The following is a 17,992-nucleotide window of genomic DNA, read 5'->3' on the forward strand; positions in this document are numbered from 1 at the left end:
GCTTCAGGTAGGGAATTCCCTGGTGGTCCAGTGGTTAGGACTCTGCGCTTTCACTGCCATGGGCCCAGGTTCAATCCCTGGTCACGGAAGTAAGATCCCACAAGCCGCGCAGCACGGCCAAAAAACAAAAACAAACAAACAAGCAAAAAACCCCAACAGCTTCAGGTATGGCTGGATCCAGGGGCTCCAGCAGTGCCATCTAGACTTTGTCTCTGTCTGTCTCTGGGCTCCTGGGGTTCCACTCCCCACAGAGTGGCAGAGGTGGCTCAGGTGCCCCCTGCTCAGCACCTCCTGTGGAAGAGGGACTCTGCGTGTGCCCACCCGTGGACCCAGAAGTCCAAGCACACAGGCCGATGTTTAGGGGAACAGTAGGTTTCCAAACCACAGCTGTCCACCGAAAGTGCTGACCATGAGCCAGACCCAGAAGCACTGAGCGTCCACTTAGCCCACTTCGTGCCCTCACAAGGCCAGAGGTGAGTCCATCCTCCAGATGAGGAGGGGCTCAGAGCAGGAAAGCCACCTGCGTAAGCCTGCCTAGCTTGCTAGACTGTGGCCAAGAGATGTGGATCGGGGGTCCTGACCCCAAAGTCTAAGATGCAACCCGCAAGCTCTCCCGCGGGCTTTAGGAGCGATCCTGGAACCCTTGGGAGTACAGAAGTCAGTCATCACCCCGGTGCCAGGGCCCGCCCACCCCGTGTTCCTCCTATTGGGGGCTGACGTTTGAGGTGACGCTTCTTGAACTGGGGCACTTGTCGGGCACAAGAAGAGCCAAAACCCACGGGACAAAACCCAGCCTTTTTATTCTGAGCAGGGTCTCACTTAGGGGCAACGGGAACGTATTGGTGACGCTGTGGGTTCAGTTCCAGATCCGGCAATAAAGCGAGTATCACAATAAAAGAAGGACCGCGGTAAAGCCAGTCACACGGATTTTTTGGTCCCGGTGCAACTAAAAGTCATGTTTACACTATAATGTAGTCTATTAAGCGCGTACTAGCATTATGCCTAAAAATAAACCATGTACAGAACTTAATTAAAAAATACTTTATTGCTAAAAAACGCAGGAGTTGTAGTAGTAACATCAAAGATCACTGACCACAGTCACTATAACAAATGCAATAATGATGAAAAAGTTTGAGGGCTTCCCTGATGGCGCAGTGGTTAAGAATCCGCCTGCCAGTGCAGGGGACACGGGTTCGAGCCCTGGTCTGGGAAGATCCCACATGTCACGGAGCAGCTAAGCCTGTGCGCCACAACTACGGAGCCCGGGCGCCTAGAGCCTGTGCTCCGCAACAAGAGGAGCCACCGCAATGAGAAGCCCGCGCACCGCAACCAAGAGTTGCTGCAACTAGAGAAAGCCCGCGCGCAGCAACGGAGACCAAACGCAGCCAAAATAAATAAATAAAAGAAAAAGCTTGAATATTTCGAGAATTACCAAGATGTGACACAGAGGCAGGAAGTGAGCAAATGCTGTTGGAAAAATGGCTCAGATAGACCTGCTCAATGCAGGGTAGCCACAAACATTCAACATGTAAAAAATGCAACATCTGAGAAGCGCGATAAAACGAGGCGTGCCTGAATTCTAAAACAAACGTAAGCTCAATTACTTTTATTATTTTTCAAATTTATTTATTAATTTGGCTGCGTTGGGTCTTCGTTGCTGCGCGCGGGCTTTCTCTAGTTGCGGCGAGTGGGGGCTACTCTTCGTTGCGGTGCACGGGCTTCTCATCGCGGTGGCTTCTCTTGTTGCAGAGCACGGGCTCTAGGCGGGCGGGCTTCGGTAGTTGTGGCACGTGGGCTCAGTAGTTGTGGCTCGCGGGCTCTAGAGTGCAGGCTCAGTAGTTGAGGTGCACGGGCTTAGTTGCACTGCGCCACCAGGGAAGTCCCTAAACTCACTTTTTAAATATGAACACACACACTCGTGCAACAGCACAGCTACAGTGGGCTTTGGCCTGGAGAATGCCCCACTGCCTCTGCTCCCGGCACCCCACGGCACCTCGGGGGAGGCTCTCAGGAGTCTTCCCTCAGCTCCTGGGATGCCAGGTTGCCCGGGAGATGCTGGAATAGAACACCCAAGGTCCAGGGAAGGGCCTGGGGAACATGGGCCTCGGGGTCCCCTCCAGCCCACGATAGCCTCCACTGAGGAAGGAAGCAATGTGTCTTGGGCCAGCCCCCGAGGGCATGGTGTCTCAGATGAGCTCCACCGTCCAAGGAAAACAGCACCGCTCCCCAACGTGTGCCCTCACTCACCCTGGCCATGGGGACTCTGACCATGGCCACAGCCAGGCCACAGGGCCCTCCCCCACAGCTGGGTCACAGGATGTCCCCAAGAGACTCAAGGACTTTGGGACACAGCTCGTCGTGGTTTTTAGTTCCCTGTTCCATCCAGCCCACCCAGAACCCAGAGCTTTCCTGACCTTGAGATGCAGAGGACCTGGGCTACAGGGGTGTGACCACAGGTAAGGTGCCGGAGAGCGGACCACGGGGTGGGAGGTGGGGACTGCCCTGCGCTGGCTCAGAAGTCCCCAGTTTATACTCGCTCATAGGACTGGCGCTCCGGGTGACTACACTGCGTCAGGCTCTGTGGACCCCAGGCAAACGGTCCCACCCAAGCCCTGTCCTCAGGAGCAGATCCCGATCCAGTGGGTGAAGACTCGTGAAAATAACCACAACGCCTAACCATAAGGGCGGGCCCAGAGGTCGGGGTGCAGGGCTGCAGAGGCTCCCAGGAGGGGAACCCCAAGAGTGGAGGGGCCTCCACCCCAAAACAGTCCACGCTGTGGACTCCAACGAAGGCGGAAAGAAGCCGCCAGACGCATTTAAAACACGGCTTCCAACATCGTAAATCAGCTATACTTCAGTCCAAATTAAAGAAACAAAACAAAACAAAAACAAAACAAACCCGCGACCTCTGCTGGGGCTGCCCGCAATGTCTGAATTTTTGTGACGGGGTGGGGGATGAGGCATTTTCACTTGTGTGAAAAGATATAACCAGTAAACACAAATAGTTTGCTTTTCCCCCATTGGCCTCGAATTGAAAAAAAAAATGTTGCTTTGCCACGGAGGCAGAGAGGCCCAGGCCACCCGCGACCCGCCTACAACAGTGGCCCCAGCCCCCGGCTTCTCTGCCTTGGTTTCCCCTCTTGGGAAGCTCAGAGGCCGCCGGCTCAGCTGTGACCAAGAGGAGGGTGCCGGGTCAGAAGACCTGGCCCTCCCTGGGCCTCCCCCCGGCTGTGCCCCTCCAGGTCCCTGGGTGCCCGGCCCCGGCCTGTGTGGCTCTCAGGGTCACCGCCCTCCTGACCCTGCCGTGTCTGGACGAGGGTCCCCAGGGGGCTGGGTCGGTCCCGTTGGAAGGGGTCCACGGAGCGAAGCCGTTTTCTGGCTCTGGGCTCCAAGGAAATGGGGCCTCCCGCTGGGCGTGGGATGGGAAAGCTGCCCCCCCCCCCCGGGTGCAGCTCCAGCAGAGACTGGCCTCCCCGAATCTCACAGCACCTCCCTTCTTGGGGGGCCTCTCGGGACACAGGCCAGGGGTGTCCATCACCCCAGGGCCCAGTTCAGGACTGAGCAGCATGTGAGGGGGTGGAGGGCGGAAATCAGTGGTGTGGGGCGTTGACAAGGGCCTCAGGGAGACGGGCACTGGTCCCTACAACCTCCCAGTGGGACGCTGGTCCAAATCTCAGACCTGTCCCTCTGTCTCCTGGAGTCCTGCACATGTCCTTGGAGCTGGTGCCTTTCTGGGCCGTGCGTGGCAGGGGAGGAGGGCCCCTTCTTCCAGAACCTCCCAGACGAGCCACCCCTGCCCCCCTGCGGGGTCTGCGAGCAGGGGCTGGGCCACTCCACGGGGGCTGCCTCCCTGCGGTCTAGAGTCTCCTTTGGAACCAAAATCGCCCACTTTTGCACGAGAAGATGAACTGACTGAGAAAAGGCCAAGATGTGGTGTCAGTCCCCGCTCGTCGGGCTGGGACACTGGGTCTCAGGAGAGCAGGCTGTGTGCCCCGCGCACCCGGCTCCCTTACCGCACCTTCAGTTAAATGGAGGAGTCGCACGCAGGGACCGATGTCAGCCGCACGGGGACCCAAGCAAGGCCCAGAAGATTTGAGAAGCAACCGTTTTCCTCGTTCTGCAGAAACAGGAAGCACGGCTCCCTTGAGGACCCCTCAGCCGGCTCCCTTGGGAAGAAACGCCCAGAAGAAAGGCCTCAGAGGGGCCGAGAGAAATGCTCCGTCCTCACTTTTCACCTGAGTCACGGGGAACGTGAACCCACCCTGATTTAGTTTCCACTTTAAAGCCAACTTGGGATGTTTGTAACCCACGCTAATCCCTCTGGGTTGTTTTGTCCTTTCCTCGGAAACGCTGAGCCCACGGGCTTGGATGTACGCAGTGGTGCAAACACAGCACAGTTTGCCAGTCGGAGTCTGCGTCTGGGGCCAGAGCAAGTTCAGGTTTCAGCGTCGTTGTCGCATTTTAGCAGAGTGTTCGCACCCTGTGGAGGCGGCGGGTCATCTCCCGGCCTGAGGAGGGATAGGCCCGGCGCCGTGGACCAGTGGGCACAGAGCAGAGCCCTTTAGCTACCAGAAAGCCGGGGTGGGGGGGCACCAGAGCGGTGCTCTCCCCGCCAGCTGTGACAAGCGGAGTCCCACTCCACAATCTAACAGACAGCAAGGCCTCTCATCATGTTGTTTCAGCTAAAGAGGGACCTGATGTACCCATGTGCCGCCAGTGGGCGTGGAGGCAGGTGCGGCAAACCTCCCACGCTCCTTCCCGAGGAAGCGGGACCCCGAGACGCCCCCACTCACCTCGCCGCCATCCCCCCTTTTGCCAACTTCACACAGCCTAGCGCAAAGGTTGTGAAGTTCAAAAACCATTTTTCTCTGAGTTAAACCCCCTCGTGTTAGTCTCCTGGCCAGAAGTCCGAGATCGAGGTGTCGGAGGCTCTAGGAGAGGGTCCTTCCTGCCTCTCCAGCTCCTGCCGGAGGCTGGCAGTCCTTGGTGTTCCTGGGCTTGTGGCTGCATCACCCTGACCTCTGCGTCTGTCTTCACGGCGCCTGCGCCCAGGTCCAAAATTCCCTCTTCTCAGGACCCCAGTCACTGGATGGGAGCCCACCATACTCCAGTCGGACCTCATTTTAACTTGATCACATCTGCAAAAACCCTATTTCCAAGTAAGGTCACATCCATGGGTTCCAGGAGGAAACTACCCGATGCATCTTTGGGGGACACAGTTCAGCTCATAACACCCACGAGTGGCAAGTGACAAACGAGGAGCTGCTCCCGGCGGGCAGAGCCGGGCACAGTGAGGGAGACTGGGCCGGTGGACGATGTCGGACTTGTCCGATTTTATTCCAAAGGCCCACCGTGGGCCGCCAGGCTAAAGGCACAAGCGAGCCCTTGGCCCCCGTGGCCGGTCCCCGTGGGAGCAGAGCTGGGTGTGCTGGGGCCACTCTGCCCAGACGTCCCTCACTTCCTGGGGTCTCTGCCTCCACCCACCCCCCCGTCGCCTCCTCAGAGAAGCCTCCTGAGCGGACCTCGCCCAGCGGCACCCAGCGCTCGCCTCCCGCCAGCCCCGTCACACAACCGGGAAGGAGCGATGTCCTCTGAGTCCACGAAAGGCCCTCTCGCCTCCCTGGCCGGGGCACCCGTCCTGCTCGACGCAGAGCCAGAGATCTTCTCACACCCCGGCTTAACCCCCTGCCATGGCACCCCTGTGGTCCGGGCGCCAGTCCATTTCTCAGCTGGGGGTCAGCTGGGCCGCGGGCCAGGCCCAGCCCGTGGAAGAGGTCGGGGCTCAGGTGGCCTCCTAGCACTGACACCGGTGCGTAACTGCTGCCTGGGGGTTGCAGCCCCGGCCCGGTGAGGGGCCCAGGCACAGGGACAGACAGATGGACGGATGGATGGACGGCACACCGCCTCAGGTCCTCTGGGACCCGCCGGCCCCCTGCAGTCGCCGGGGTCGGGCGTCGGAGTGATAAGGCCTCTCCCCGCCCCCAGCTTTGCCAGGCTCCCAGGCTGCGGGGGGCAGAGCACGGGGGTCTCCACACAGATGGCGTCTGCTTTGCGTCACGTTTCTCCGCTTGAATTTACCCCAAGCCTTGCTGTTCTAAGTGAGGAACAGACGTTAGTCCAAGCATACTCAGGACCCCCAGCTCTGGGGAAGGGAGGACGGACCCGCCCGCGAGTCAGGGTCCCCAGGGAGGGGGGGAGGCGCCCCTCTCCCCCAGTGCCCTGCACAGCAGGGGGGTGGCCGAGGGAGAACTTCCCCCACACTCCCCCGGCACTAGCAGAGCCCTGGGCCCCTGTCGCCCCTTCTCAGCCCTGCCCACAGGCATGGGAACCAGCTTTCCTTCCACGAGGTGCGTGGGAACCAAAGAGGGAAAAAACCCATGAGGCCCCTCACCCCGGCCTCATGGGTGCCCACGCAGATGCTCAGCGCACAGCAGACACCCCGGCAGGTCCCGCATGGAGGTGAGGAGGGGCGGCGGCCCCCCCAAAGGCCGCGCGCCCCTGGGAACCTGCAAGCTAATCCCATCACGGCCTGCTGGTTCCCACAGTGCTGAAGCGTGTTTATCCTCCCTGTGCCTGAGCGATAGTCGGTCTGATTTACGCTGTGCAAAGACCCTCCAGCGGCTGCAGGCCCCTGGGGCGGGCTCCGACGGCTGAGCGGTCCTCTCTCCAGCCGGGGCCACGTGAAAGACGGCTTTCCTTGCTGATTTTTGAGAATTATTGCAATGAATGTTTACCCACGAGATGCTGATTATGAAGATAAGGAGGCTGGAAAGGCCGAGGAAAAAGGGACGCGAGAGGGGGTTGCAAAAGCCCCTCTGGATGGCAGAAGCTCCAGTCGCAGGCTCGGCCGCTGGCATTTGTCACCAAAGTGCCTGTTTTTATTTAAATGGCCCAGAGCAAGTCTCTGACTAAACTAACATTCCCACGCCAACACTCTGCAGCGCCTCTGGTTTTTGGCAAATTTTTTCCTTAGCTGTCAAGGCAGAAATATAGAAGAATTCTGGTCTTACTTAAGGACTGTTGGGGTTTTTTCCCTTCCCTCTGGAGACGTGAAAATAACTCACAGATGTGCCGTACCTGCTAATGCCTGTGCTCCGTTTACCTCGGGAACGCGATTCCCCGTGCTCCCTGTAACCCAAACCCTGATTTCCAGGCCCATTTTCTTTGTAACAGGGGCCGCTGGGGGGAGTATGGGGGAGGGGGAAGCCCTAGACATGTTTAAATGTGTTTGGAGCAAATGGGAGGAAACCCAGGCGGCCCTGAGAAACTTGCTGAGGGGCTGAGGGTCCCCTCGAAGGCCCGCCTGGGGGACAGGGCAGCCGGTGGGGATGGGGGCGTGGTGCAGAGAGTGCGGGGGACAAACGGTCTGAGGGTACTCCTGGCTTCCTTCCAGCAATTCCCGCCGGGGCAGAAAGAGTTTGCTGTGAGAAGCCTATACCTTCCCTGTAAAAATAAAAATGGACTTTTTTTAGAAGGTAATTTCCAGCTATTTTTAACCCCGGAAAGGAAGAAAGGGAAGGAGGGAGGGAGGGAGGGAGGAGGGAGGGAGGGATGACAGACGGAAGGAAGGAAAAGAAAAGAAAGAAGGAAGGAAGGGGAGAGGGAAGTGGGGGGAGGAAGGAGCCTGGCCGGCTCTTCCCTGGGTGAGTGACTCAGGTCTGCAGAGGCTCCTACTGAAGCTTGAGGGATGGGGCCAAGCAGTTCCCACCGCCCCCCCCCCACTGCCCCCCTCGGGGCCCTTTCTCTTTGGAGAAAGTTCTGAGCTGCAGCCAGCAGGGCCAGCCCCACTCCCAGCCGGCTCTGCAGGGGTCCCAGGATCCCCGGGGGTGGGAGGGGGAGACCTAGACCGGGCTGGGCTCCACAGTCCCCCCAGAGCATCAGTGTGCATAAAGTGGGCAGGGTGACAGCGTCCCTGCCGCAGCCCCTCTGCCAGCCCCTGCCAGGAGAGGTCAGCTCAAGCCCAGCCCCGCCCCACCGGGGTCCCTCCTTGGTTTCAGCAGGCCCAGCCTGGAGTGCCCTGGAGTCTGGGCAGGCTCCTCCTCCTCTGAGGCCGGCTGTCCCCCAGGGGCACCCAGAGGTGGGCCACCGAACCCTGAGTGATCCAACCCCAGGCCCAGTTCCGCCCAGGCTCTGTGGGCAGCGGAGGGGGTCGGGGGGCCTGGAGAGGTCCAGGCAGGCCCCTCCTTCTCAGAGCTTGGGAGACCAGGCCCAGGGCCCCCTGCCGTTGGGGCCAGTGCCCTGAGCAGTTAGTCCAGGGGCTCCTGGGGAGAAGCAGGTGGTCTCTGCCAGGGCCTGTGCTCCTCTGGCTGCCCCACAGCCCATTCCTCAAATGACAAGGACCAGGGCCAGTCCCGCGGCCCTCGGAGCCCACACCAGCTGGGCCGCATCGGCTCACCTGCTCAGGGCGGCAGCTACCTGTCAGGGGACTTGCCTGGGCAACACGCTCCCAGGCTCTGTGCCTGCCTCTGAGATGCTGACCTTCCTTCCTGGGCTTCGTGGGCAGCAGGGCGGCTCACGGCCAACCTGCTTCCTGGCCCTGAGCTGCCGAGAGGCCTTGGGGCTTCCAAGGAGTGACCCCTGTGGGCGGCAGGTGGACAGGACCCTCAGCAGGGCAGGGCCTGGTGCAGGGTCCCGCGTTATGGAGCTGTCTTGGTCCGTCTGCATCTGTTGGAAGGGGCAGGACACACAGTGACAGGTCCTTACATCCGGGACCGCACCCCCCAAGGAATACCGTACGATGGTGCAGTAGTTGGGAGGCCCAGGGGCTCTGTGACACCTTCCTGGAGGAGGTGAAGGCCGATGAGGGTGGGGTCATTTCAGCAGAGGACACGACACGACACGCAGACAGCAGAGCGGGGAACTGACCCACTGCAGGGGGCCTCCCCCATCAGGCCTGGCAAAGCTGGCCCAGGGGAAATGCCGGCACCTGCAGTGGCCCCAACCGGCCCACTCCCAACACAGACAGGTGGGTGCACATCCGGGCCTGGGCGACAGTGGATCCCTGCTTGGGGGGGCGAGGGCGGGCAGGAAGCAAACTGTAGACCCCAGCCCGCCCCTTCCCTTCTCAGGATAAAGGGAAGTCCTCCAATGTCGGCCTGAATCCAACCTTGGGAAAGAAGGTCCAGGAACTAGCGGAGCTTCCACACGTAAGCACACAGGGACGCCCAGCCCGGGGTCCAGCACAGGGGGCTGGGGAGCCAGCCCTGGCCCGTCCACCTGAAGCCACGCCACACAGCCACTGAAACCATGTCCGGGAAAAACGCTCAAACCTCTGGAAATGTTCTGGCTTGGTTTCAAGTAGAAAAACGTAGACAGGACTTCGGAAGTCTCTTGATAGTGGAGGAGACTGAGCCCAGGGAGCAGGGATGGTCCCTCAGTGGGCCTGCTGGTCACAGAGTCCGGTGCCGGGCCTGGGCCTGGCTGTGGTGGGGTAGGAGGCTGGACACGTCTCAGGCCCCTGGGCTCTCTCTTTGCAAGCAGTTCAGATACGTTTGACAATTAACTTCCAAAGGTGGACAAGCCCTACCCCTGGTGTTCTGGAATCGCCCCACAGCTGCCCTGGCTGGTATGACCCCCATCCGGTCAGGCCGGTGTGCCCGTCACAGGCCCCCCACTCTCAGGCCCGCCCCCGAGCCCTCACCCCGCCTCCCGACACCCTGTCTCCTCTGCCTCAGGGCCGCCATCACGCACACCAAGCTGTTAGCAGCACATGAGGGCAGGGCGGGAGCGGCCCTGTCGTGGTCACAGACAGCCTGCCACACCACAGGCTTCCGGAGCCCATCTGCCTGCTGCAGAGCCAGGCGGGGACCTGGGTGACCCAGAACCAGTCCTGTCACAGCGTCTCGGAAAAGTCACGTGCATGACGCTACCCTGACCCCCGGGCTGCGGGGGTCACAGGGGCGCATCTGAAGTGTTAGGAACAGCCATTGTAGGAAAGAGAGGAGCTGGGGCCCCAGGACCAGGAATCTCAGCCCGGCTGTGCCTCAGAATCGGGGGCGGCTTTAAACATGCTCCCCCCACCCACCAAGCAGGCCGAGTCATGCTGGACCCCCTGCAGGAGGGGGCTTGGGTGGGTTTTCTCTGCGGGGCAGGAATGGGCCACCGTCAGCTCAGCCCATCCTGACGATGGCATCTCTGGAGGCAAGAGACAGGGGAACTGACCCAGCTCAGCCTCGGGTGTAGCGCGTGAGGGCCTTCTCCCCCTCGGGGCCGGCAAGCTGGACCCTGGAGAAGAACGTGGCCGCTGGACACTCACCTCTGGGAGCCGGGCCTGCAGCCTCACCGCCACTGGTCCCAGGTTCTTCAGACCGCTTGGGGGCTCTTCCTTCACCGCCTGTGCAGGGGACTTCCCTGAGAACCTGGCCCCAGCGCCCAACATAAGCCAGCCAGGAAGCCCAAAGTGGTGTCCCATTGCCGTACCCTGATTCAACTTCTGCCCATCCCAGGCCCCACCCTTGCACTGGGCTCTGGAACCGGCCAGCACCCCAAATTCCCCTCCCCTCCCTGTTTCTCCTTATCTTCCCCAACATACCCCAACCAGGGCTGCCCCTAGGCTGCCCATCCTGAGAGAAGGTCTCCAGGATCTAGGCCGTGGGGACGCCCCAGTCCTCTCCTCCCTCAAACCCCCTGGCCTGGGAAGCTTGATAAAGAGAGGAGAAGGGGAGGCCAGAAATCCCCGGCCTAATTGGTGAATTTGTGAACGAAAAAGCTCCGTGCCCACTTGCCAGGGCCTGGAGGGGAGGGACGCCCAGCCCAGGCCCTGTCCTTGGCCTCACACAAGCCCCTCCCCAGCCCCAGGCACTTCTGGCTTTCCCAGGGTCTCCTCGGGGGCCCGAGTCGCCCATGGGATATCCCAGGAAGCAGGTGGCACAGGGCTTAGAAGCTTGGGGGGCCTAGCTGCGCTGTCTGTACCACGGGCTAATGAGAGCACCCAGCTCCTGGGCAGAGGCCCAGGGTACTGGGCACAGCCGGGCAGACCCAGGTAATACTCCCCGCCTCCCCAGCACCCTCCGCCAGGGCTGCCCCTTGATGGAAAGCTGAGAACTTGCTCCCAAGCCAGGGCTGGTGGGCCTTCACTTTCGGCCTGGGGCCTATCAGCAGAGATGCTAGCTCTGATGGAGGGCACACAGGCAATGGCCCCGGGGGAGTGCCTGGCCGGAGGTCCTCAGTCCATCCCCGGGAGACGAAGGGGCTGTGGTGTGCAGAGCCCTGAGACTGCGAGCTGGAGGGAGGTATGGAGGGACTTCGCAACCCCCCTCTTCCTTCTACGGAAAATCTGCTCCTCCAGGCTTCCTGGCTGCCATTCTATAAACATCTCTGCTGTCTCCAGACGCCTCCTCTCCTGGGCACTGACCCCAAGAGAAGTTACCCCAGGCTCTGAGAAGCGCCCAGCTTCTGGGAGGCGGCAGGCCAGGGTGGCTCCAGTGGCAGCTGCCCGGGGGCCTGGACCGGCTGTCCCTCCTGTGCTCCCAGCAGCAGCCCAGCTGCCACCAGTGCCCCGCAACAGGTGTGCCGAGAAAGGCGGGCTGGGGTCAGGTGTGCGATCTGCCCACGACCTGGCAACCCCACTCTGCCCACCTCTCTGGGCCTCCCTGGCAAGGGCTGCTCCTCAGCCAGCCTCTGGGATTGCTGCATTCCTGAGGGTTCTCCTGCCCCGGACCCTTTACCTTGCTAGGTCCCTCTCAGCCTTTAAGGCTCCCCTTTGGTATCACCTACTCCAGGAAGCCCCCACCCCCACCCCCACCACAGGGTGGTGCCCGTACCCAGTGCGAGGCTGTAAACTTTGGTTTAGTAGGGTCTATGGCAGGCATTTTGGACGCCCAGCACTTAACCCGGGCTGGCACAGGATGTCCAAATCTGGCATCGTGGTGGAGGAATAAATCATCTGGAAGGAGCATGTGGGAGGGGCCCAGGGCTGCGTGAGCGCTAGCACCAGGTCTGCTCGGCCCACGGGTGCTTTGCCGGGCTCCTTAGGCTGGAGGCGCCCAAGAAGGGGTAGGACAGTGACCAAGGGGCGTCTAGAGGTGGGTCCCTCCTGGGGGAGCTGGTGCGCAATCCGTCTGGCCAGGCGTCAGGCATTGGCCCCAGGATGCCTCCTTGGGGGCACCCAGAGCCCCCTTTGCAGAGGCTGCGGCCCTGGTACCACCATCCCTCAGGGTCAAGTGCCCCGACCTTCACAGCCACGGGTGTCTGGGCTCGATCTCTCAGAGGCTTAAAGTTGCGACCACGGGCTCCTAAGATTGGAGCCCCGGGCCAGGGGTGCACCCAGGACTGCCCAGGGCGCGACTTCTCCCAGAGCTCGCCTCCCAGAGTCCCCCAAACGGGGCTTCGGCAGCTCCTCCCCACCTGCCGGGGCCCAGCTCCTCGCGGGGCAAGGCCTCCCGCAGGCTCCCCTTTCCCCACTCGCCCCGCGCCTCCTCCGCTATTGAGATGTAAATCGTTGTCAATTGTCGCCGAGCACGGCTGAGGACAGAGCGGATCCTTCCGCAGCCACGGACCAAACTTTTGGCCTCCGAAAACTTTCGAACGAGAAGTAGTCCCTAGGGCCGGGCCCCAACCCCGCTCCGCACCGCCGCGGCCCCCAACCCCGGAGGACCCGGGTTCGGGACGCGCGCCCCACCCCAAGGAGGTGCAGGGCTGGTCCAGGCGCGCGGAGGGGCGCGGCCAGCGAGGGGGCGACGGCTGCGGAGGGATCGGCGGGGGCGGGACCCGGGGGCGGGGCCGGCGGGGCGGGGGCGGAGCGCACGGCGGCCCAGCGCCTCACTAGTGCCTCGGCCGTGGGAGGGAGCGCAGGGGTGCGGGGCGCGGGGCGCGGGGCGCGGGCACAGCGGAGGAACGATCGCGGGCGCGGAGACGGGCCGGCGAGGTCGCGAGAGCGCAGCGTCGCCCTCCAGCCAGGAAGGAGAGGGCAGTAGCGGGCCGCCACCGCCCGTGGGACAGTCCGGAGCGCGCGTGTGCGCCCGAGACCCGCCGGCCGGGCGCAGGAGGCCGCCACCGGGCGCAGCGGGCAGCCGGCGGGCAGGCATGCCGCCTCTCCTGGCGCCCCTGCTCTGCCTGGCGCTGCTGCCCGCGCTCGCCGCACGAGGTAGGCGACCGCCCGCCGCGAGCCCGCAACTTTCCGCGCCTTCGGAAACTTTTGGCAGCGCCCTAGGCGCGCGCCCCGGGTGGCTGGGAGCGGGCGGCCAGGGTGGGGAGGGGGACCGGGCGACCTGGGGCAGGGTAGGGGCCGGAGTCCCGGGCTCGGGGAGAAGGACTGACCCTCCCCTGCTCCGCCTGCCCCATCGGGGCGGACTCACGCGGCTTGCTCCTGGAACCGAGTTTGGGGCCGGGTTTGAAGCCGGGCGTGGGCCTCTGGGGGCCCGGGAGACCCAGTCCTGGGCTCGTCCTTCGCCAGCCGCGCGTGGGGCTCGCCGCCGGGGCGGGCGGACGAGCTGCCTACTACTTTTCGGTTTGAATCGAGTCGGTTTTGGTTTCCTGTTGCCTTGGGGCCATTTATCTTTTTTCTTCGCCTCTTGCCCGCGCCGGGGGCGGATGTTGGGGCGTGGAGCGTGGAGCGTGGGGTCCGGGGCGCCGCGCTGGTCTTTACGGAGCCGCACTGCCGGACCCGGCCGCCGGGCCCGGCCGCCGGGCGTGGTGGGCAGAGGGGAGTTGGGCGGGCCCGGCGGGCCCGGCCTCCTTCCCGAGTAAGAGAGTTTGCGCAGGGCCGGGGCGAGGGGCGCGGACCCAGGCGACCCCGGGCTCCTGGCCGCCACGCCCGCGGTGTCCCCTCCCCACGCCGGGTCGCTGCCCCCATCCCGGCTCACAGTTTGGGGAGGGGGGCGTGTGTGCGGAAGACAGCTGCTACTGATGGGACTTTCACTTTGTGGAGTTCAAGTTTGGAAACCTTGCGGGGGGGGGGGGGCGGCGTGTGGGGGGGGCGGTCATTCCTCTCTCCACTTCACGTCAAGAGGATCTCCGAGGAATCGGATGGTGATTAATTCTTCTCTTCCGCTAAAAGTTGGAGGGAGCATTAGCTCCCCGGTTCCTGAAGTTAGGGTTCGGTGTCACACCCCGCCCCGGCCCCCGTGGGGGGCTTCATTACGTACGTAGCCCTGGGAAGAGGAAGAGGCGGGAGCTTGACTGGTTGACCCCTTCCAGGGAATGGGGTCGAGTTCCTTCCAAATGGAGCATCTTCATCCCCCTCCCCTGGGGTGTGTGTGGGGGGGCTGCCACTGAAGATGCCCGCCCTGGGGAGCTGGTATTGGGTGTCGGTGGAGGCGTGGAGGCGCGGCCCGGTCCCTGGGGTGCAGTCCCGGTGCCCCAGGAGGCGGCCCTGGCGCGACAATGGGCCGCTCTGATTCCTCCGGCCGGCGCTTTGTTGGCGGGAGGGGCAGCGGGCCTTGCAGCTGTCGCATTTTCCCACGAGCGGAGGAGCTGAGTGTGGCCAGGGCTGCCCACCCCCCACTCAGCGCCGCCCCCTCGAAGAACTTGTCTGAACAGCAAGACAATCCTGGTGGTTGGATGGGGGCCTCAGCCCAGCCAGGATCCCCAGTGAAGATGGGGTGGGGAGTGAGAACTTCGGGAGCGTGGCCCGGGGTCATCCCAGCTTTCCTCCACTGCTGTCCCCGAGGCGTCTCAGGCCACCCCGCCTCCACTTTGAGCATGACCTAGCCACCTGCCCCCCATCAATGGGCTCCCCCTCCCTCCATCGCTGACCCCAGAACTCTGGGCGGAATGTTAAATCCCCTTGGGGTTCACGCCAGGCTTCCTGGGGCCCCCAGCAACCGCATGACAGGAGGTGAGGGGTGGGCAGTGCCCCTTGGGGTGCTGGCCAGGCTGACGTCTCCCTTTGCCTCCCCCAGGCCTGCGATGTTCCCAGCCCAGCGAGACCTGCTTGAATGGCGGGAAGTGTGAAGTGTTCCCCAACGGCACCGAGGCCTGTGTGTGAGTATGCGCCCCTGCAGGGACCTGTTGCTTTGTTGGGAGCAGAGCCCCGGCCTCCTGCAGCGGGCCAGCAGGGACAGAACACTGGGCCATTGTCTTCTGGAGGCGGCCCAGAGGCTGGGCGCGGTCACGTGCTAGTTTTATTGGACAAAGTCTGGCAATTACCTAATCACCAGCAATTATGCTGCGTGTGGAGCTGGCCCGGCCCGTAGAGGCTGGAGCGCTCCCTTTTGGGCCACCTCAGGCTCCCGGGGAGCTAGGTGGGGATCGCTGGTACCCCATTTCTTTCCGGAGTCCCTGAGAAATAATTTGACCTGCCGGGGAGGCGCTGGAGCATCTGTAGAGAGGCCCAGCCCTCACCGCCCTGCCAACCGCCCTGCCAACCGGGGGGTACCTCTTCTGGGCAGGTGAGCGCCTCCTGGGCAGGTGATGCCTCAGCAAGAAACTGACAATTTCAAAGCCAAACCCACCTTCCCAGCCCTCTGCCTTCCCGGCCTCTTCTCTCTGGCCTCAGGTGGGGTTGGGGAAGGGAAGTTGGAACTCGTCTGGTTGGCTGTGCCCCCCTCCGTTGGGGGTGGGGGTGGGAGTGTCTGCCAGAAACTTGGTTTCTGTCCTGGCATCTGCAGCTCTGGCCTCCTAACCGGCTGGCCCTTCACCTTCCCAGCCTTGGGTCCTCAGCTGTGAACTGAGGTCTGTGGTCGGGTAATCTGGTTAGAATCTCCTGCCTGGCCGCCTGCCTCTGAGTACCAGTCAGCCTTAGGGAAGTTTTTCTGCTGTGGCTGATGCCCTTCAACTTGAGTTCGTCCCTGATGGGAATAATGAGGAGGTGCTTGCTGGCTGGAGAAACGCCCCCCTCCCCAGGCTGCCGAAGTGGCGCGCCCTCATTCCAACTGCTGAGGACCCATTCCCTTGACAACCCCCAGCCCGGGCTCGCTGCTGCCCAGCCAGTGGGCAAGCAGCCCCTCCTTCCACTGCCTCCTACCCTCCCCAGACTGAAGCCAATTAAGCAGGTCTGTGAGCAGTTTAATGGACAAAGTGCATTGTGTCTTTGTCAGACGCTAATGAATGCACACTACTTTTTTTTTTTTTTTTTTGCTTTTTGGGGCCTTTTTCTCCTGCAGAAGCCTCACCGACGCTTGATGCCCTAAATCTTGTTTCCTTTCATTCAGAGACCGACAGCTGGGATTCAGTGGAAGTGCAGTGCCTATTGTTGGGGAGGTGGATTAATGCTGGGTGATTAATTATGCGTGGCTTCCCAGAATGCAGACTCCTTCCCTGCCGCCCCTCGAGCTCGAGCTCCTGTGTAGGGGCGGGGGGCAGCCTCCGCGTCTCTGCAGAGGGCTTTGGGAGGGTGGGGGGCAGTGCTGTGCTGAGGAAAGTGGGAGCAGTCTCTTCTTGTCTGATCGGGGAGCCCGGACAGCCCGGGGCCTCCCGGGGCCAAAGCTCCAGCCGCGTGTTGCCTGGGCGGGGAAGGGGGTGCCTTGGGGTACGTGCTGCGGCGGCTTACTCGCTGGCCTCCGGGGATGGGGGTGTGCTCTCCCACTCTCCAAGCCTGGGCACTTTGGGAGTCCTGCTCCCCAAGACGGCCAGGGACCAGGGCTGTGGTACCGGCCTTTCTCCTCCCTTGGGCCCGGCGCCCCGCCCCCCCCTTGGCGGGAAGCCTGCCTGTCTGGCCTGGCACCCGGCCGGGCTCGGCACACAGAGACCCCATTGTGCACACCCCACAGAGCCACTTGGAAGATGAACGGAAGCGCCGTCCTCGGAGGCCGCACCACTGGGCATCCCGGGTGGGAGGCAAGGGTATCAGAGCTGCGACCGGCTGGCCGGTCCCGGCTCTGCAGAGGCATGGGTCCAGGCTCACTGGGCAGTTTGGGGGGCGCTGCGGCCACCCCGGGGCCTGTGCCTTCCCGCTCTTGCCCATCACCCACCGTTGCGCGGAGGCCCCGGGAGGTCTGCTCATGGGGGAGGCCCTGCTCTCCTAGCCGAGGAGGAGCCACTTTGTCTCCTCAGAGGTGTCCGGGTGCAGGCTTCTGGGGCCCTGCTGACCTGGCTGTGAGTTCCAGCTTGGCGGCATCCAGCAGGACCCTCAGAAAGTTCCTAGACTTTCTTGTTGACTTGCTGGCTCCCGCATGGCCAGGGCGTGGGAAACGGTGGTGTCATTGTGCCAGGCGCGTTAATAGCAGGTGACTCATCTGTTTCCACCCCAAAGAGAAGGAACCTTCCCCCGAAGCTGCCAGTCAGGTGTCTGCAGGGCTCAGGGTGGGAAAAAGAGGTTCGTGTTGGTGTGAAGGCCCTCCGGGAGGTCACAGAGAGCCCGTGCCCGGCTGGCCAGTGGCCGCGGCGGGAAGGCTGCGTGTCCCCATGGGCGGAGTGCTGTCTCTGGACGTTGGCTGTGTGTGGTGGCCCGGGGGCCGCCGGGGGAGGCTGGTGGCCTGGGGGGCAGGCTGAGGCGGGTCTTTGCGACCCCCTGTGCATCTCCAGCCTCCGTGCCGCCCCATCAGTGCTGAGGAGATACCGAAGTGGGCTCCCCCTCTTTCCTTTTGATTGGGGTGGCAGTGTGGGAAGGCCTCTGGGAGCTGCCATCTGTGGGGTGAGCGTGCGTTTTCCGTCTGAAAGGCTTGTTGGTCGGGGGGTGCTGCCCGGTGCTGGGCTGGGAGCTGAGGCCCCAGGATGGCTCAGATGCTCCCCCTGCCTGCGAGAAAGTCAGAATTTTACCGGGACGTCTTCCAGGTGATTGCAGAAGTGGGGTGCACCGTCGTCGCACCCAGAGTACCTGGGAGGGAAGTCCGGCCAGCCAGCGTGTGGCGGCCCTCAGCTTTGGCCGATCCTGTATTTGAGGCCTGGCTTTGCCGCCCAGTGGCTTCGTGACCTCAGGTCATCGGGTCCCTGAATCCAGATCCCCCCCCCCCCCGCCCAGTCTGTCATTCAGGGCTGACCCACGATTGATCTCTCAGTGATGCATAAGGTTGCGTAAGAGGGGCACGCAGCAGGCACCGGGCCAGGGTCCGTTTCCTCCCTGTCTTCTCCTTTTGAGTTGGTGCTGCTGGTTTCAGGATCCTCATTTGAGGGT

General features: G+C 62.7%; 1 protein-coding gene across 1 annotated transcript in view; it reads left to right on the forward strand.

The window, feature by feature from the left end:
* The first annotated feature begins 12,981 nt into the window (after positions 1–12,981).
* NOTCH1 (notch receptor 1) overlaps positions 12,982–17,992 on the forward strand; it is a 46,988-nt gene continuing 41,977 nt past the window's right edge. Inside the window, exons 1-2 of the mRNA XM_082656698.1 lie at positions 12,982–13,084; positions 14,841–14,922. Coding sequence (XP_082512824.1) covers positions 13,024–13,084; positions 14,841–14,922 — 143 coding nt within the window. The 5' untranslated portion in view covers positions 12,982–13,023. The remainder of the gene's footprint in view (positions 13,085–14,840; positions 14,923–17,992) is intronic.

Source organism: Grampus griseus, assembly GCF_964374135.1.
Source record: "Grampus griseus genome assembly, chromosome: 6".
NCBI classification, from domain to species: domain Eukaryota; kingdom Metazoa; phylum Chordata; class Mammalia; order Artiodactyla; family Delphinidae; genus Grampus; species Grampus griseus.